The sequence below is a fragment of the Seriola aureovittata genome, chromosome 10 (genome assembly GCF_021018895.1).
Source record: "Seriola aureovittata isolate HTS-2021-v1 ecotype China chromosome 10, ASM2101889v1, whole genome shotgun sequence".
Classification (NCBI taxonomy): Eukaryota; Metazoa; Chordata; class Actinopteri; order Carangiformes; family Carangidae; genus Seriola; species Seriola aureovittata.
The window spans coordinates 20,940,908-20,957,301 of NC_079373.1; the positions used below are offsets into that span (position 1 = coordinate 20,940,908).

A 16,394-nucleotide genomic window follows, 5' to 3' on the forward strand; every position below is an offset into this window, starting at 1 on the left:
CGGCCTCTGCAGCTTTGATTTAGACACCCCATTTAAGATATACAGTAAATCTGTTCTTGTTCTGACCAATAGAAGCTCTAGCTCACTACAAAGGAGTGAATCTTTCCATTACCACAGAGCAGAACAGTGTTATTTGGAAACATAGAAATAGCACATTCTGCATTGAGAGTTTTCAGAATTATGTAAAGTTTATTCACGAACCAAAGTAGGGAAACTGCATCAACTGATTCATTTGAAATTTAGCATGAGTGATCACAGAGAGAGACTGCAATTTGTGAATTAGGAACTCATTCTGCCATGCTGTGTTTACCTACACAGACTGCAAATAGAGAGTGTGTTCATCAAAAATAGTGAGTGAGTCAGGAACAAATGTTGTTTGCTGACTAACGTGTGTTCGTGTGTGTTGTCTTGCTGTGACTGGAGGTTGATACATCTCGCGCTACCCTCTGACTTATGTCTCTAACATTTGTTCTGTACTTGATGCTGTTCTTTCCCTGATGGAAGATGTTTTTTTTTTCTTACAAATGGATTATTTGGCTTGGCCTCAAACAGTCATGACAGTGCTGTGGCATGCTTTACAAGTGATCATCAAGCAAGTGAATAACAAAGTGAACACACATACACACACACAGGGCTCCCTTCATGACGCTGACAGCTGCATGACTTCACAGCAACAGCAGCCCTGCATGTCTCTCTCCATGGTACTGAAATCCCTGATGTGGTTGGCTGGGCTGACCATCTGGACAGGACTCAACTGTCTGTGTGTGTGTGTGTGTGTGTGTGTGTGTGTGTGTGTGTGTGTGTGTGTGTGTGTGTGTGTGTGTGTGTGTGTGTGTGTGTGTGTGTGTGTGTGTGTGTGTGTGTGTGTGTTTCAGCCATAAGAATTTTGCTTCTTATGAGTTGACTAATACCGTGATTTCTGCTTCCCCATTACTCATCAAAACATGGCCGTAGCAGAGATTTGGCTTGAGCAAGCTCTCTTTTGGTTGATATTTAAATCAATTCATGATCAAGATTCAGAGCGGTTTTCCTTTTTCTAATCCATCAATAAAAACAGTGCATTTCTCATCTTGTATGTTTATGAAACATAGATGGATTACTACAGCGTACCACAGTTTGTTCAATCCACATCTATCACGGTACCATTTAAAAACCTCGACCTTTCTTAATTTTCTCCTTGTCACATTATCCATCAATTAATCTGTGACTGTGCAGTGATTAACAATTAATTAAGTGTCACGGCTATTATTCAAATATTAAATTATCCAGATCATCTAATTAAAATCCACATTAACTAGAAGTTGAATACACGAGGACACAAATAAATAAATAAAAAATGGTTGATGGTTGTTACTCTTGCCTGTGTCAATATTTCTGCAGTATTTGAAGTTAAACTCCATCTTCTATCATGTGCATTTCGCTCTAAGCTTTGCTCTCTAACCTTGAAATTTTTAGTCAAGTCTGGACTCTTAGCTAGCTTTGTATTGCTATCTATAAATAAACTTGTTTTTGCTGGTGGGTAGGCCTCATACGTCACCGTAATAATGAAAGTTTGGTGGAGATTAATTACTGTTGCAGAAATAGTTCACTCGTTTTCTCCCTCCTGGGTGTAAAAATACACTTTTGCTGTATATACACACATATATACAAGATCTCACACCCATGGGCCCTCATTATAGACTGCAACAGACAGGGAAGGATTTCAGGGTTACACACACACACACACACACACACACACACACACACACACACACACACACACACACACTGGTGCAGCGGTTGGTTTGTTCCCTCTGTCTGCTCCTCTTCCCATGGCCCCAGGGATGAATATCTATAGAAGGGGACCCTATTGTCTGGACTTTATCCACTGAGGCACAGAAGGCTGAGGAGCCTCAAGGTTGAATGCATTATGGGGTTTTCAGTGCACAAAACCAGACAGGCTGCCAATCGGTGGCTCCATATTAATATCATCCTCAGGAAATGGTATTAAATTTTAATCTTCCACGCTGTTCCTCTCATGTTATCTGGTCATGTTATGTTTGCCAGTTAGGACACAGACACAGGAACACTGCAGATCCATCACTATAATGATAACAGCATGCAGTATTGTCAGTGCTGTTCAAGTAATTAGCCTGAAAAATGCAGTGCTGCCACAGTGTTATTTTTAGCCCACCAGAAGCTGTACAGTGAATGAGCAACAGGAGGGCCGGAGCATACTGTGCTCCTTTATGTGCAAACGTTGAAGCTCAGCCATCAGTGTCGCTCACTGTGATTTCCCTGAAGAGGAGCAGTAAGCAGATGGAGTGAGCGGACTTCGAGGAGCGGGGCTCAGCCCATGAAGGAAGGTTGTTATAAAAGCATCTGCCTCTCGTTACGCATCCGAGACCCATCCGATTCTCCGTGGCTGAGTCGCTGCTGAATCACTGCCTGCAACTGCGGCGGCTTTTCTGCCCCTGACTTTCAGTCAGTCGGCCTGGTTATCAATAGGGCTGGGTATCAATCCTAAATTTTGGACAAAATGTGACTGTGGAATATTAAAAACTGCAGTATCATAAGTTGGCACAGAGGGCTTAGTCAGATACTTCTCTGTCTTCTTTACTCATTCTTTAATTTGTAATTACCTGATAATTGAGTTTAATCTTTTTAGTTTAAGTTAAATTTTTGAAGATTTTTTAATTATTTTTATTTTTGTACAGCGGCAGGTGTGCAACACTTTGAGAGATAGGCGTATTTGATTCCCCGTTTCTAGTCTTTATGCTAAGCAGCTAAGCTTCCTGCTAGCCTCATATTTATCTACAGATATGAGAGTACCAATAAAAGTGAACTAAGTAATACTAGTGCTATGAGACATACAATTATGCAATCAAAGATGAAATATAGATTTTTATTCTTCAGACTAAATAACTGAAAAAACTCCAATACCTAAACAGCCCTGTCTGTTTTGATTAGGCCACCAGTCACAGCACATACAGTACAGTAACGGTTAAAGTAACACATATGCTCTGTTCACACACTCTGCTCTCTCTTCTTCAACCTCACGACACCGGAGATCCAGCAGCAGTGCCCTGTGAGGACAGACGTTCACCGTCCCTCCTGCGGGGCTCAGCTGTTGCTATATGGGGCCTGCTCAGACGTCGACAGCCTCCCATTTGAAGCGAGAATTTGAACTCATTCAGTCACACTGTGCTTGGAATTAATCAGCTGTTTTGTTCCAGAGGCCCTCCCACTTAATCATTCACCACAATCACACTGTGCCTCCCCCCAGAGAGCGAAAGAGAGGGCGCAAGGAGAGAAAACAAGAGTGTGAAAGAGAGGGAGTAATACAAGAGAAGCAGAGAGAGACTGAGAGGGGAAAGTGAGAAAAAAAATTGTAATACTTTTTTTTTTTTTTCCAGTTGAGAGTTTTCTAGTCATTACGAAGCAAGTCCTTGAGGACAGTTTCTGTGGTGGCTAAATGTTCTGTGTATTTACAGACGTTTTGCTGGACTGATTATTGCTGGCTCTTATTCATATGCTAACTGTTACATTTGTAATTCAAAGGGAAAACAAAAGAGTCTGTTGAATCACACTAAATACGTCCACTGGAGGAATCGGTGCCTTTATGAGTGAATAATACTTGTTACCTGGTTTACATGCATGTAGATAAATGGTGAGTTCATATCGACAGAATGGAAAAGCATGAGCTTAGATTATAGCTGTTTGATCGTGACTGTGAACCTTATGAAAGAACAGTGTAGACAGTGAAAGTGGAATTTCATTTTGCAGGTGATGAGTATTGAAGCAGCAGCTCAGATGTGGCAGACAGAGGGGGTCAATAAAGCTAATTAGGTGGCGTTGAAATCTCTCGGCTGGTAAATCGCCTCATCATATTCACTCACACGCACCAATTTATTTAGCGTTCAGCACAGTGGTTGGACCTCATGACATAGTTTCATAGTGGCTAAACAGCCACAAGACAAACCACCCTCTCTGTGCCAGAGCTATATACTTCAAGATCTGTACTAAAGTAGATTTCTGACTGTAATAAATTCCCCCTATCTAAGAGCACTCTGCACGCTGCTTGCTTAACCTGTTAGCTCATGAATCAACAGTAAATACAACAATGAAAAATGACTCATTCAGTGGGAAGAGGAGGCAGCTGCACACTGGAGCTCATGTCTTCTCCAAATAAGGGATTCTTATAGCTTATAAATGATTTATCGCAAACAGAGAAAACGTTGTTGTTATGGTGAAGCGGGACTGGGAAGACTGTGAATTATTAATACATCTATTCCAAAATATGGCTCCCCTATGATTTAAGCTGCATGGTCGATTTGGTGGAGTAACTCTGTCCAGGAACTGTGTCCTGAAGGTTGTAATAACTGTACATGCTGTACTGTTTACAGTTTCATGTGGCAATTTTAATCCATAAAGTATTTTTCAGACGGGTCAGTATTGATCGATCGTCTCTCACAGAGGCCACCTCAGGCACCATACCCGCATCTTTTTCCTGCTGATCTGCTGAGAAAGTGAAGGATGGTTCATAGTATTTATTGAACCACTAAGGCTGCAGCCGCATGGATGTCAAGGAGCAGTTACAACCTATGAATTTGTGTCTGTGTTCAGGCAACCTTGTCAGGAAGATGGTGCAGGTTCATACAATATAAATATATGTTCTCAACCTTGCATGAAGTAACTGTTTAGCAAAACTAGTGTTTTTGTGGATTTGTTACAGTCTGGTACAGTTGCTCCAGTGTGGTAGGCCTGTTTTGCTGTTGATGCCTGCTTTGATTTTCTTAATCAGGCCTCGGGTCCTTTATCATGACAAGTCAGCGCTCAGTGCCGTGAAAACCTGTGTCAGGAAAATGGGAACAGTGTGTCTATTGATCACAGTGAAACACCATCCCACACACACAAAGCAGGTATCCTTGAGGGACAGCCTCTGTGCCTAATGTGCTGTTGGTGCCGTGGGTGGTCAAAAGAAAAGCAGGAGTACACCTAGTGGTCAACTGTGAAAGATGTACTCGATTTACTCTACGTGCCAGTGGATGCAACTCCTCTCATGATGTTATATGACAGGATCTTATATGCCCCCATCTTCTAACCATTCCTCCTCTTATTCCTCCCCAGGCCTTTGGCCAGGCCTACACGAACCAGCGTAAGGTGGCAGAGGATGGGGAGACAAATGAGGAGACGCTGTTGCAGGAATCGGCCTCTAAGGAGGCCTACTACACAGGCCGTCTGTTGGAGCTGCAGACGGAGGTGACGCTAAGCCGCTCTGTGGCATCCAACGCCCAGGCGGAAAATGAAAGGCTCAACGCACTCGTGCAGGAGCTAAGAGAGGTGAGCTTCTAAAACAGGACAGCTGGGATTGGTAGCATTCATTATTTATCTATTTATTTAGAGAATATTGATTTTGAATGTGCATCAGTATTGTTTCAGTATAGCACTGCACAAATGTAGTAACTGACATCTGCTTTTATTCTGTGGTATATTAGAGGTTTGGTGGTTTGGTGACTAAGAAAATGTCATTTATTTTGAAAGGTGCGGCCACTGAATGCCTCTTGTACAACAAAAAAAATCTGCAGCTTAGTCCATGGTTGTATTAACTTTGTGAAGAACAATGTCTTATTTGCTGCACATTAACCTACATGACATCCATGTGTCTGATAAAGGCCAAAGGTCACAGCGACAGGCAGAGCAGGGTCAAACCTCACACAGAGAAAACAGTTTACATGTGCGTACGTGCAAGCATGTGTTTATGCATGCATGCACGACACGTCTGCAGCCACTGTGTCGGGCAGTGCAGAAGTTCGAGCCGGGGTCAGACACAGTGGCCACGACCCCATTGTGGGGGGCAAATCCGGTGCTAAGCTGGGGAATAAGTGAAATGCCCTGAGCTCGGCACATGTGTAGGGACAGAGTGAGCCAGGCTGCTCTCATCACACAACAACCAACACTCCACCCACGGGACACACACTCCCCATTCACTAAATTCATCAGGGAGTGTTGTGAGGTTCCCTTGTTGCTGTGTTATAGTCTGACATCCCAAGATTTTGAAACATATTGGACAAAATCAATATTTTCAATTTGGAAACTAATTCCCCGATAAGCTTGGTCGACATATTGATGGTGCACCTGTCACCTGTTTGCGTCGTGATCGTGGCTCTTTGAAGATGTGTTCATCAAATGCCTTCTGCCTGTCTTTGAAATCCTCATTAGCATGTGTGATGCCCGTTAATGAGGAGTCACCGCCTTTTTCATCATGAGAAGCAGGTGTTGGCAACCACACTGGGGGCATCATTCGTCACAAATCATGTCTAATCAAAAGATTTTTGCAAGTTCCAAACAACCCTTCAGAAACATTATTAGCATATGCAGATTCATCCAGAAAAAAAACATCTGGGGAAAGTTTAACTCAGGCAGAAAAGTTTGCTTCTGCTGTTTGTAGTCAGCAGGCGTACATCATAACATCAGAAGTTACAATAACTGATGGACAAATATATGTGTGATCACCTTACTGTATATTTGTCCAGGATCCTGTCGGGAATGAGGGGAATTCTGTCTTTATTCCGCATCACCATGGCCACGACGCTGGTGTGATGATGAATGAATACAACATGGCTGGACTTCTGCCAGTGTATCATGAATCTCTCGGAGCTGTCACAGTCACAGTCAGTGCTGTGAACTCCAGGTCAGGGGGTGGGTTTGCCCAACTCTGGCCCGTGGCAGGCCCAGTGCCAGTGTTGTGTGCTGCACTGTCCCTGACCCCGGCCTCTGTAGCCCCTAATCAGCTACGCTTCTATGGAGCCTCACTGACTGATAATTGGCCTCTAATCCTGTGCACTTCACACACAACTCGGTGTTAATTCCCCACATTAGCGTGAATATGTAATTGGATGTAATCGGAACATGTTATTGTATGATTCAGTTTTTTCTTAAAATGTCATGTTTGGTTTCTGTTTCCTTATCCTGGATCAGAGTAAAAGTATTTTTCAGTGCAGCCGATGAAGCAGCCCTGCTGTACTTCTATGGACTTTGCAGTTTAGCCTCCATTAGCTTCATGAGTACAGGAGCTGCTGTCAGCCACTGTACAAATCAAAAGATTCAGTGTATCATAACGGTCGTTAGTTTCAGTCCATTTGCCAGTTTTAAAATTGCCATCCACCCCTAAACACACACAGGAATATAGAGATTCTGGAGGCCGTATGTGTCTGTGCTCTATGAGCATCTACCTCCTGAGTGTGAACCCACTCCTGACACTGTCTCTGGGTCAGCACTTCTGCCATATGTACAGGGAGCTGCAGGGAGCTCTGCAGTGAGGGAAGTACCCACATGCGCACACAGACTTTCATTATTAGCTATTCTATACTTCATATAAGCCATCTGCCCAGTAGATGCATTGTACTGTACACAACCCTATTATACCACCCCTATCAATAAGTGGACCTTACAAGCTAGTAAAAGTTGACTGTGTCTGGGTTTTTAAGCTAACAGAGGAGATCTTCATCCATTTCCTTGTTCCTTCAGGTAACATTAGTAATAATGTGAGCTCAGATGATTTCGCTGAGGTCTCAATATATTCCCAGGGCTGCCGCCTACTGTATGTAGATTTATGACTTTTGTGTCTGTGCATCTCTCCCAGCGACACTTTATCTGGTCCAGCATATATGCTTATGTTTCTGTCTGTGCAAAGCAGATGACTAAAAATAATGATCTTTCTGGGTGTGCTGACTCATTGCATTTAAGATAATGAAAATGCTTCATAAACTTTCTTATCCTCATGCTCTTTTTCTCCCTCTCCTCACTCCTTTCTCCTCATTGTACCCATCTTTCTGCCACTGCTTTTCTTTCTCCATCCCTCTTTTCTGGGCTCCAGAGTAACGAGATGCTGGAGCTACAGAGGAGCAGGATGAGGGAGGAGATCAAGGAGTACAAGTTCAGGGAGACCAGGCTTCTTCAGGATTACACAGAGCTGGAGGAGGAGAACATCACGCTGCAGAAACTGGTCTCTACGCTCAAGCAGAGCCAGGTCAGTATGAAGAACCCTCAGCATTTTAGTTAACAGTTCTGTGATGCACTGGATCAAACAGTGCTCTCATCTAGTTGGTCATCGCCCTTTATTTGCTGTAAGGGGTTACGTTATCCCCTATCCAATTACACAGACTCATACAGTGTCTGTACTGTTTGCAGTAACAAAATGCGTGTTCTGTGCTGGAGTAGATTAAGGCCATATATCATCATAAAATCACTATTGTGAAGTAATTCTGCTGGTCTTACTGGAAGGCTTAAGTCACAGTAAGCTACAGTTTTTTGAACTGAATTTAAAAAAGAAAACGCCCTTACCTGCTTTGTAACTAAATCCAGATTAATATTGACTTTTTTTTTTCACCACATCATCGACTATATTAAAATGATAATAAATTAAATAATTCAATTAATTATTTTCTACTCCTTTCTTTTCCTGTCCTTTCTGTTTCCCCCCAGGTGGAGTATGAGGGACTAAAACATGAAATCAAGGTGCTAGAGGAGGAGACTGTTCTTCTCAACAGCCAGCTTGAAGACGCTTTACGTCTAAAAGAAATCTCTGAGGGTCAGTTAGAAGAAGCCCTGGATGCCCTCAAGAGTGAGCGAGAGCAGAAGAACAACCTAAGAAAGGAACTGGCCCACCATATCAGCCTGAGTGACAGCGTCTATGGAGCAGGGGCCCATCTGGCGCTCACTGTCACTGGTGTTGAGGGCCTCAAGTTCCCAGAGGAGACAAACGGAACCAACGGCACCAATGGCAGCGCCATCCCTACTGCTAATGGCAATAATGAGGACAGCAACCGGCGCAACGGTCACCTCCACACAGGCACAGGGCTGGCTAAGATGAATGGCGAGTACCGCCCAGGCCGGAAAGGAGAAGCCCTGCACCCTGTGCCAGATCTGTTCAGTGAACTCAACCTGTCAGAGATGCAGAAGCTCAAACAGCAGCTGCTACAGGTGGGTCGTAGTAAAAGGCCTTAAAGCAGGGCTATAAATAAAATTACCCATAAAAAAAAACCCAGTTTTATTTCCACATATTTTTTGTTCAGACCTTTTGTGTAATTTAATGTTCATTTTCATGGACAGTTGTTGTGACGCCACTTGTCACTTTGGTTGTGGGTAGAGCTGCTATCTGCCATCGACACTCCCTCTGTTAAATTTACTGCAGAGTGATGGAGCCAGACACATCTCATATAAGCAAATGTCTATTCTGATCCACTTTCCTACAGTACATTTGTAAGTGTTCATTGCTCCAACAATGAAAACAGTCCTGTTCACAGTGTGCCGATGGTAAAAGCAAGGAAATGATAAGTTGATGACATCTGACGAACAAAAGAAACACAGGAAAAATACCACCGGCTATTTTACTGAATGCCGTAAAAATGACTTTTGCCAGTGACCCACCATTAAGATATAGCAGAAATATTTGTACATGTGCATTTGATGCAGCATTTATCTTATATCATGTATCATGTGTCAAGTATACTTTTTAAATTTGCAAAGGTGGGAGTAATGAAAACTACAGCCAAGCCATAGCAGAAGCACAACATGGAGTCCAGTAGAGTTGCTGTGTGTACATATGCGTGTGCCATAGGGAGCCCTGTCAAGGTGATTAGCGTCCGATAAGCAGGAGGAGCAGATCCAGCTGCAAGACGGAGACAGAAACTGACTACCTCTGCTTTCAGTTTAGAGACAGGGGGACAGAAATAGAGACCCCCAACAGGGAGGGAAAATGTCATATAAGTTTTTTTCCACTGTACACTTACATTTATACCACAATTACATCTAAGCTTGCACTGTAATAAGCTACTTCCAAATAAACAAAGACTATAAATATAATTATTATATAATACAGTGTAAGAACTGTCTTTCTCTTACTCTCACTAATGCACTGAGTCACATGAGTGCATCAAACATTCATAAACAGGCACACCATACAGGGGGATACGCATAGTATGTTAAACGATATAGAAATCAAAGGTAAATCAGATTCATGCTAAAATCTAATTAGGTCATTACTGTACTTTTTTTCCCTCGCTGAGCCCCATTGGGAGATAGAAAATTAGATTTGTGGCTGCTATATTAGCAGTGTGCCCTTCTCTGTAAACACAATTACTCCCTAATCAATTTTCACTTTCCAGTTGATTATTGTGGGAAGGATATAAATGGCAGCAGCATCGGGCTTGTGATTGCTAGCTGAATTTTCACAAAATCAGTTTTTGTGTCTCTCACTATAGACACTGTTTAGGGGTGTTGGATCAGTAAAGTGTCACCCTTTCAAAGCAGCTGGGGACGCACAGTCAAGAAGCAATTAAACAGCAACCATGTCATTGCACGCCTTTGTGCAAGTCAGTACTGATATGATACATTGTCCATGATTCACCTGTGTTTGTTCACTTGCTGCCTAGTAATGATGGTTGCATGATGTATTGTTTTTGTATTTATTATCCCCTTAATGTGACAAAGTTTAGGCAGGAGTCCTGCTATAGCTTTTATTGGCAGCCTGCTATTTTGATCTTCATTTTTTTAATGGAGAAAAGTTTGCAGGTTCATTTATATTGAACACATAAATGTAGTTACACTGAGTAATTGTCCTGACATAACATATGATGATATAATGTGTAAATAACAAAAAAAAAATAAAGGCTCTCGTTGTTGTTGATCATTGTTGTTGAACATCATGAAACACTAACTCATTATGGTGTGTGTCCTCCCATCCTACAGGTGGAGCGGGAGAAGTCAGCGCTGCTCATGAACCTGCAGGAGTCACAGACCCAACTGCAGCACACACAGGGCGCCCTGACCGAGCAGAATGAACGGGTCCATCGCCTCACTGAACGTGTCAATGCCATGAAACGCCTCAATGGAGACAAAGAGCTTGATGACCCACAAGAGAGTGAGAAGCCTGACGGTGGCTCTGTATCACCGCCAGCCAATGGTCACCATGATCCCGATATCCACGGGTTTGAGATCCTGGAGTGTAAGTACAAGGTGGCGGTGACAGAGGTGATCGACCTGAAAGCAGAGCTGAAGGCCCTGAAGGAGAAGTATAACCAGGCTGTGGAGGGGCAGGGAGACAGCCACAGTGACGACAAAGTCCAGGCACTGAATGAACAGGTTTGTCAATGTCACATGTTTAGCAATGTGTAGCAAATGTTTTTATTGTTCAATTCTGCATCCTATAACATCCCAACTGTCCAAATGACTTCTTCCAAACAGCTAACTCATTTGGAACGCAGCTGTCGTGAGGGCCGGGAGAGGGTGGTAAGCCTGGAGGCAGAGCTCCGAGTGGCCTCAAGCACAGCCACAGAGAGCCAAGGCATGCTGAACGCAGCACAAGACGAGCTGGTAACCTTCAGTGAAGAACTGGCACAGCTGTACCACCACGTCTGTCTGTGCAACAACGAGACACCCAACCGTGTCATGCTTGACTACTACCGGCAGAGCCGCGTCACACGCAGCGGCAGCCTGAAAGGCTCAGATGATCCTCGGGCTTTGCTCTCGCCTCGCTTGGCACGACGCCTCGCTGCAGCATCTGCAGCTTGCTCCTCTGAGTCCCCACGCAGTCCCATGGACTCCCCATCCAAAGATGCCCATCACAATGAGACAAATACCAACACAGCAGACTCTTCATCCTGCCATAGCAGCCCCACCCGCAACGCCACCGGCTCCCCAGTCATCAGCATCTCTCCTTGCCCGTCTCCACTGCCCTCAGAGGCAGGTGGGGACCTGCGGAAGGAGCCCATGAATATCTACAACTTGAATGCTATCATCAGAGACCAGATCAAACACCTCCAGAGGGCTGTTGACCGCTCACTGCAGCTGTCAAGGCAGAGGGCTGCAGCCAGGGAGCTGGCGCCGATGCTTGACAAGGACAAGGAGACATGCATGGAGGAAATACTCAAGCTCAAGTCCCTGCTCAGCACCAAGAGAGAGCAGATAGCCACACTCAGGCTGGTGCTCAAGGCCAATAAACAGGTGAAGGTCTTTCTTTGCTCTTAATACATAGTGAAAAAATAGTCATAGCATGCGATTTCCATGGAAAGTGAAGAGTTAAATTCAAATGTCCTCCTTTGCAGACAGCAGAGGGTGCGCTGGCTAACTTGAAGAGCAAGTACGAGAATGAAAAGGCGATGGTGACAGAGACCATGATGAAACTGAGGAACGAGCTTAAAGCTCTGAAAGAAGATGCTGCCACCTTTTCGTCTCTTAGGGCCATGTTTGCAACAAGGTGAGAGGGGTTCTGGAAAAATGAAGCATTAAAAGATGCAGAAGTATAAATGTAAAAGAATGTTAGTGTGAAAAAAGGCATAGGGAACGTGTTAATGTGAATAATAAATTGTGTGTTACCAGATATCTGTCCTTTTACCTCTCTCTACCTAGGTGTGATGAGTATGTCACCCAGCTGGATGAGATGCAGAGGCAGCTGGCGGCAGCAGAGGATGAGAAGAAGACATTGAACTCTCTCCTCCGTATGGCTATCCAGCAGAAACTGGCCTTGACCCAACGCCTGGAGGATCTGGAGTTTGACAATGAGCAGACCCACCGTGGCCGTGGCGCTAAAGTGCCCAAGATAAAAAGCAGCCCGCCCAAAGTAAGTCGCAGAGGCGCCTTCACGGCTCCACCCAGCCCTAACAGGCTCCACAGCCACTCCATCATCACCACCCCCACCCTGAACACCTCCCTGACCCTCGGTAGTGCTCCCTCTGTAGAGATAACCACCTGTCCGTCCATGTCTGCGTGGATTCCAGACACACTCTCTGAAACAATCCAGACCTCAGCTTCAACTTTGCCTGACTTGAGTTACTCCAGTTTGTCTCTGGACAGCCAGCCCATCATGATAGACACTGAGTGGCTAAGCTTAGAGTGCAAACGACTCATTTACGCGAGACAAAACATAGGTCAACTGTCCCCATCACACAAGCTCAGCATCAACAGCCCCGCCTCAATATCTCCTCACCTTCGTCGAAAGCGATGATTCATCATCATCTGTACACTAATATCCACTGTGTACACAGTTCCCAGAAGCCTTGGAATTAGGTGGGATACAGAGAGGAGGAAAGACTGGTATAACATGTCTATGGTTTGAACATGCAGCAACACTCAGGAGGAAGGAGTCCATGACAGCAATGACCATCCTCAAAACATTTGCTGTTGTAAAGGTTGACTGACAGTTGGTCAGCATAGAATTTAATAATAAACACCCTTATGAATTCGATATTTTTACCAGCTACCATAACGTATTACATCATGTATCACTCTCCTACGGTACTAGGAAGTGTTTCAAAGTGAAAACCAAGTAAAAAATGGCTGCAGCATCTCTGTCCATATACAGTGACTCAGAGCACCTCCTTGTGGCAGATTCAGTAAATTACATGTTAGATTAGATATTTGTTAGTTTTATTAAAATGTTTAACCTATTTCATTAAGCCTTTTCTCAATTATTATGTGTTGTAAAATGATATTTCCTGCAGTTCCTCTTTGCATGCCTTATTTTGTCACATGTAAAGGTCTGTTAAAAAGCATCTGACAGGCTTAGAGTGTATTAAATGGTTAATGTGTTGTTTAGAGTAGTATAGAAACCAGTCAGACCTCCTCTCTGTGCCTCAGCCTCCTCTTTGATTGTTCATCTATTCTCATCTCCTCCTACCCCGCATTTGGTATAAAAGAAAAGCAAATGGGACAGACTAAATCCCTATATACCTACGCTGATGACCAATTCCCTGACAAACTGCTCTTACATTGTCGCCGATTCTTACCACCGGATGGCAGTGTCTGAACACATTTTCATTCTTTCCTGCCAAATGCTGTTGGACTTTCTTCCTCCCTTATCCCACCTCAGATAATCATATCATGAGTAAAACACATTAAACATTTAACAGACATCATACATGTGTTCTCAAAGTAGTCTAAGTATTGAAAACAACTCTTAATTGGAACTGACAAGCTTGACTTGTGTGAAGTTTGAAAATATAATTGAAATGAGTAGCAGGTGTTATGGAGTTGAGCGGGATTGGATTGTTCAACGATAATCCCAAGTATTTGTCCTCCTCCTTTTGTGCTTTACAAATTAATACAATATTGGATTTACATGTGTGTCTGTGTGTGTGTATGTGTGTGTAAATGTGTCCATGTTTCTGACTCTTAGGGTGCTATGTGTTGTCCACCCCCAGTGCTGATTGTGTAGCTGTGCAGAGACTGATCCTGTCAGCGTGGTCAGATGAGACTGGTTTACATTATTACTACATTATTAATTCCATTCACACAAGTGACATGTTGTAGAAGCAGTCAGGTTATACTCAGTCTGGCTTCAAGTATTCCCCTTTGCGTCATATGATCTTTTTCCTATATTGCTCTTCTTGTTCTTTCTTTTCTCATATGGCTCTAAAATGTCAAACTCTACGTTTCTTGTTCTAGAGAAACCTAACCAAGCAAAAACACAAAAGTAAGATTATCTCAGATATTATGAAAAATTATAAACACCCCTATGATTTAGCTGTGCCATGAGAGCAAGTGTATATGGATGAGGATCACATTGTTACTTCTACATTATGACAACCAGCTATATTGGCCAACCAGTCAGTCTCTTTGTCTCTGACAAAGCCTTCCCCTGTTTTGTCCTCCCTGTTTCTCTGTTCTACTGTCTAACCCTGAGTGTCACCAGTCTGTATATCTGTCTAATTTATCAGTTTCTTGTAGATTGTCAGCAGCCTGCTGCCTCAGTACCGTCACTCTCCCCACAACTAAGGCGAGGGAGAGCCTCCCTAGCCCGCAGGTAACAAGCTGTAGAACCTGCTAGTAGTAGGATCACCAACTTCTATCTATCTATCTATCCATCAATCCATCCATCTAGTTGTACAACAAGTAGTTGTAGCCTATCACTCATCACTCTTTAATGTAGACCTTTTCACATCTTTTTAAAGTAGCACATCTGCATTTGTAAAAGTTAAGTTATGGCTGAAACCCTTCTATTGCATAAATAATAAACACTTCTCAATGGGCGAGGGATTGGTAGAATTTTTCTTCACTTTGCATGTATAGTTTTGCATGGCAGTTATATATATGTGCTATTAGTCTACTTAATGTCAACACTCATATTCATACTTTCAAGTCCAAATCGTGATATTAAAGTAAAGACTTAAGTAAAGACTTAGTGTCAAAGGTCAATGTGAACTTAGGATGAGTGCTATAGTTTTCCCTTTATAGACTTTTTAGTAGACTCAGCAACATTTACTACTGTACTGTACTTAAGTACAATTTTAAAGCAATCTTTTGGTTACTAGTTATGTTGCAGTTTCTATTCATACAACGTATAATCAATAAATATTCATATATTATAACAGATTAAGCTACCCAGCAGTATTTAAAGAAATTAAAATCCGTGACATCATTACCAGCTGCAACATTAAAGTGACGTACAGATTAATACACCAATAATTGCAATCCAGTAATATAATATTATTCTGAATGGGGCCACTCTGTATAATGAATACTTTTGGTACTTGAAGTATATTTTGATGCAAATACTAACATATTTTTACTCAAGTAAAATTTTGAATGCAGGATTCTTACTTGTAATGGAATAAATTTACACTGTAGTATTGCTGTTACGTAAATAAATGTCTGAGTATGACTTTCCTCAATGCTCATCAGACATTGAATTTCCATAGCAGGAAAGCACAGGTGTGATTAACAACAGTATCAATGGAAATGTCACATGCAAGTTAGCCAGTAGCTGTAATTAGCATCATTAGTTACACCTGTGTTTGACAAGCTGTCCACCGTGAGGGAGCTACATTAGCTTAAGCATCGCATTCATTCACTAATATTCGGCTAGTGGGCTAATGTTTGGCTAATGTTTTGAGTTTACCAACAGGCAGGTCATAAGTTAGAGACATTCACAAAAGGCAACTAGGACACTGCTGACAGATCTGAGGCCGTTTGGTTCAAGTTTTGTGCTGGTTAGCCTTTTTCTCTAACCCTGTTTTGTTCTGTAGATGTACTCACCAAATACTTTGTCCTGAAGTATGAGCAGCCCTTCCCTTGTATCTGGGGTGGTTTGAAAGGTATACTTTGACTTTTTGGAAGCTATGTTTTCTAAAGTTAACTGTTTTACAGGTTATATATCTTTTGTTTAATCTGTACAAAAACCAAAAAGGAAAACAACAAATTGTTGGCTAGCTGTTTCCCAATTTCTAGCCCTTGAGCTGAGCTAAGCTAACTGGCTGCTGGTGGCAGCATATTTACTATATACAGGCATGAGTGGTATCAATCTTCTCATCTAAATCTTAGCATTAAAGCAAATAGTTTTTTCCCAAAATTTCAAACTTTTCCTTTAAGCAAACCACACCAGTCTTTTGGCCTTTGTTATATGTTGCTTTTTTATT

The 16,394-nt window shown here is 42.7% G+C and overlaps 1 protein-coding gene across 8 annotated transcripts in view; it reads left to right on the top strand.

Moving 5' to 3' along the window:
* The window catches only part of bicd1a (bicaudal D homolog 1a), a 29,899-nt gene that overhangs the window by 11,111 nt on the left and 2,394 nt on the right, over positions 1-16,394 (top strand). The window contains exons 2-10 of one of the 8 annotated variants that reach the window (XR_008828914.1): positions 5,110-5,322; positions 7,859-8,011; positions 8,467-8,964; positions 10,732-11,124; positions 11,227-11,985; positions 12,087-12,238; positions 12,391-12,601; positions 14,707-14,782; positions 16,005-16,073. Coding sequence is in view for 6 of the 8 variants with exons in the window: in XM_056387957.1 (XP_056243932.1) it covers positions 5,110-5,322; positions 7,859-8,011; positions 8,467-8,964; positions 10,732-11,124; positions 11,227-11,985; positions 12,087-12,238; positions 12,391-12,985 (2,763 nt within the window). In the remaining 2 variants the exon portion in view is untranslated. Of the gene's footprint in view, positions 1-5,109; positions 5,323-7,858; positions 8,012-8,466; positions 8,965-10,731; positions 11,125-11,226; positions 11,986-12,086; positions 12,239-12,390; positions 15,016-16,004; positions 16,074-16,394 lie in introns of those variants that run through there. The other 7 variants (XM_056387959.1, XM_056387958.1, XM_056387961.1 and 4 more) reach the window with 7 other exon arrangements.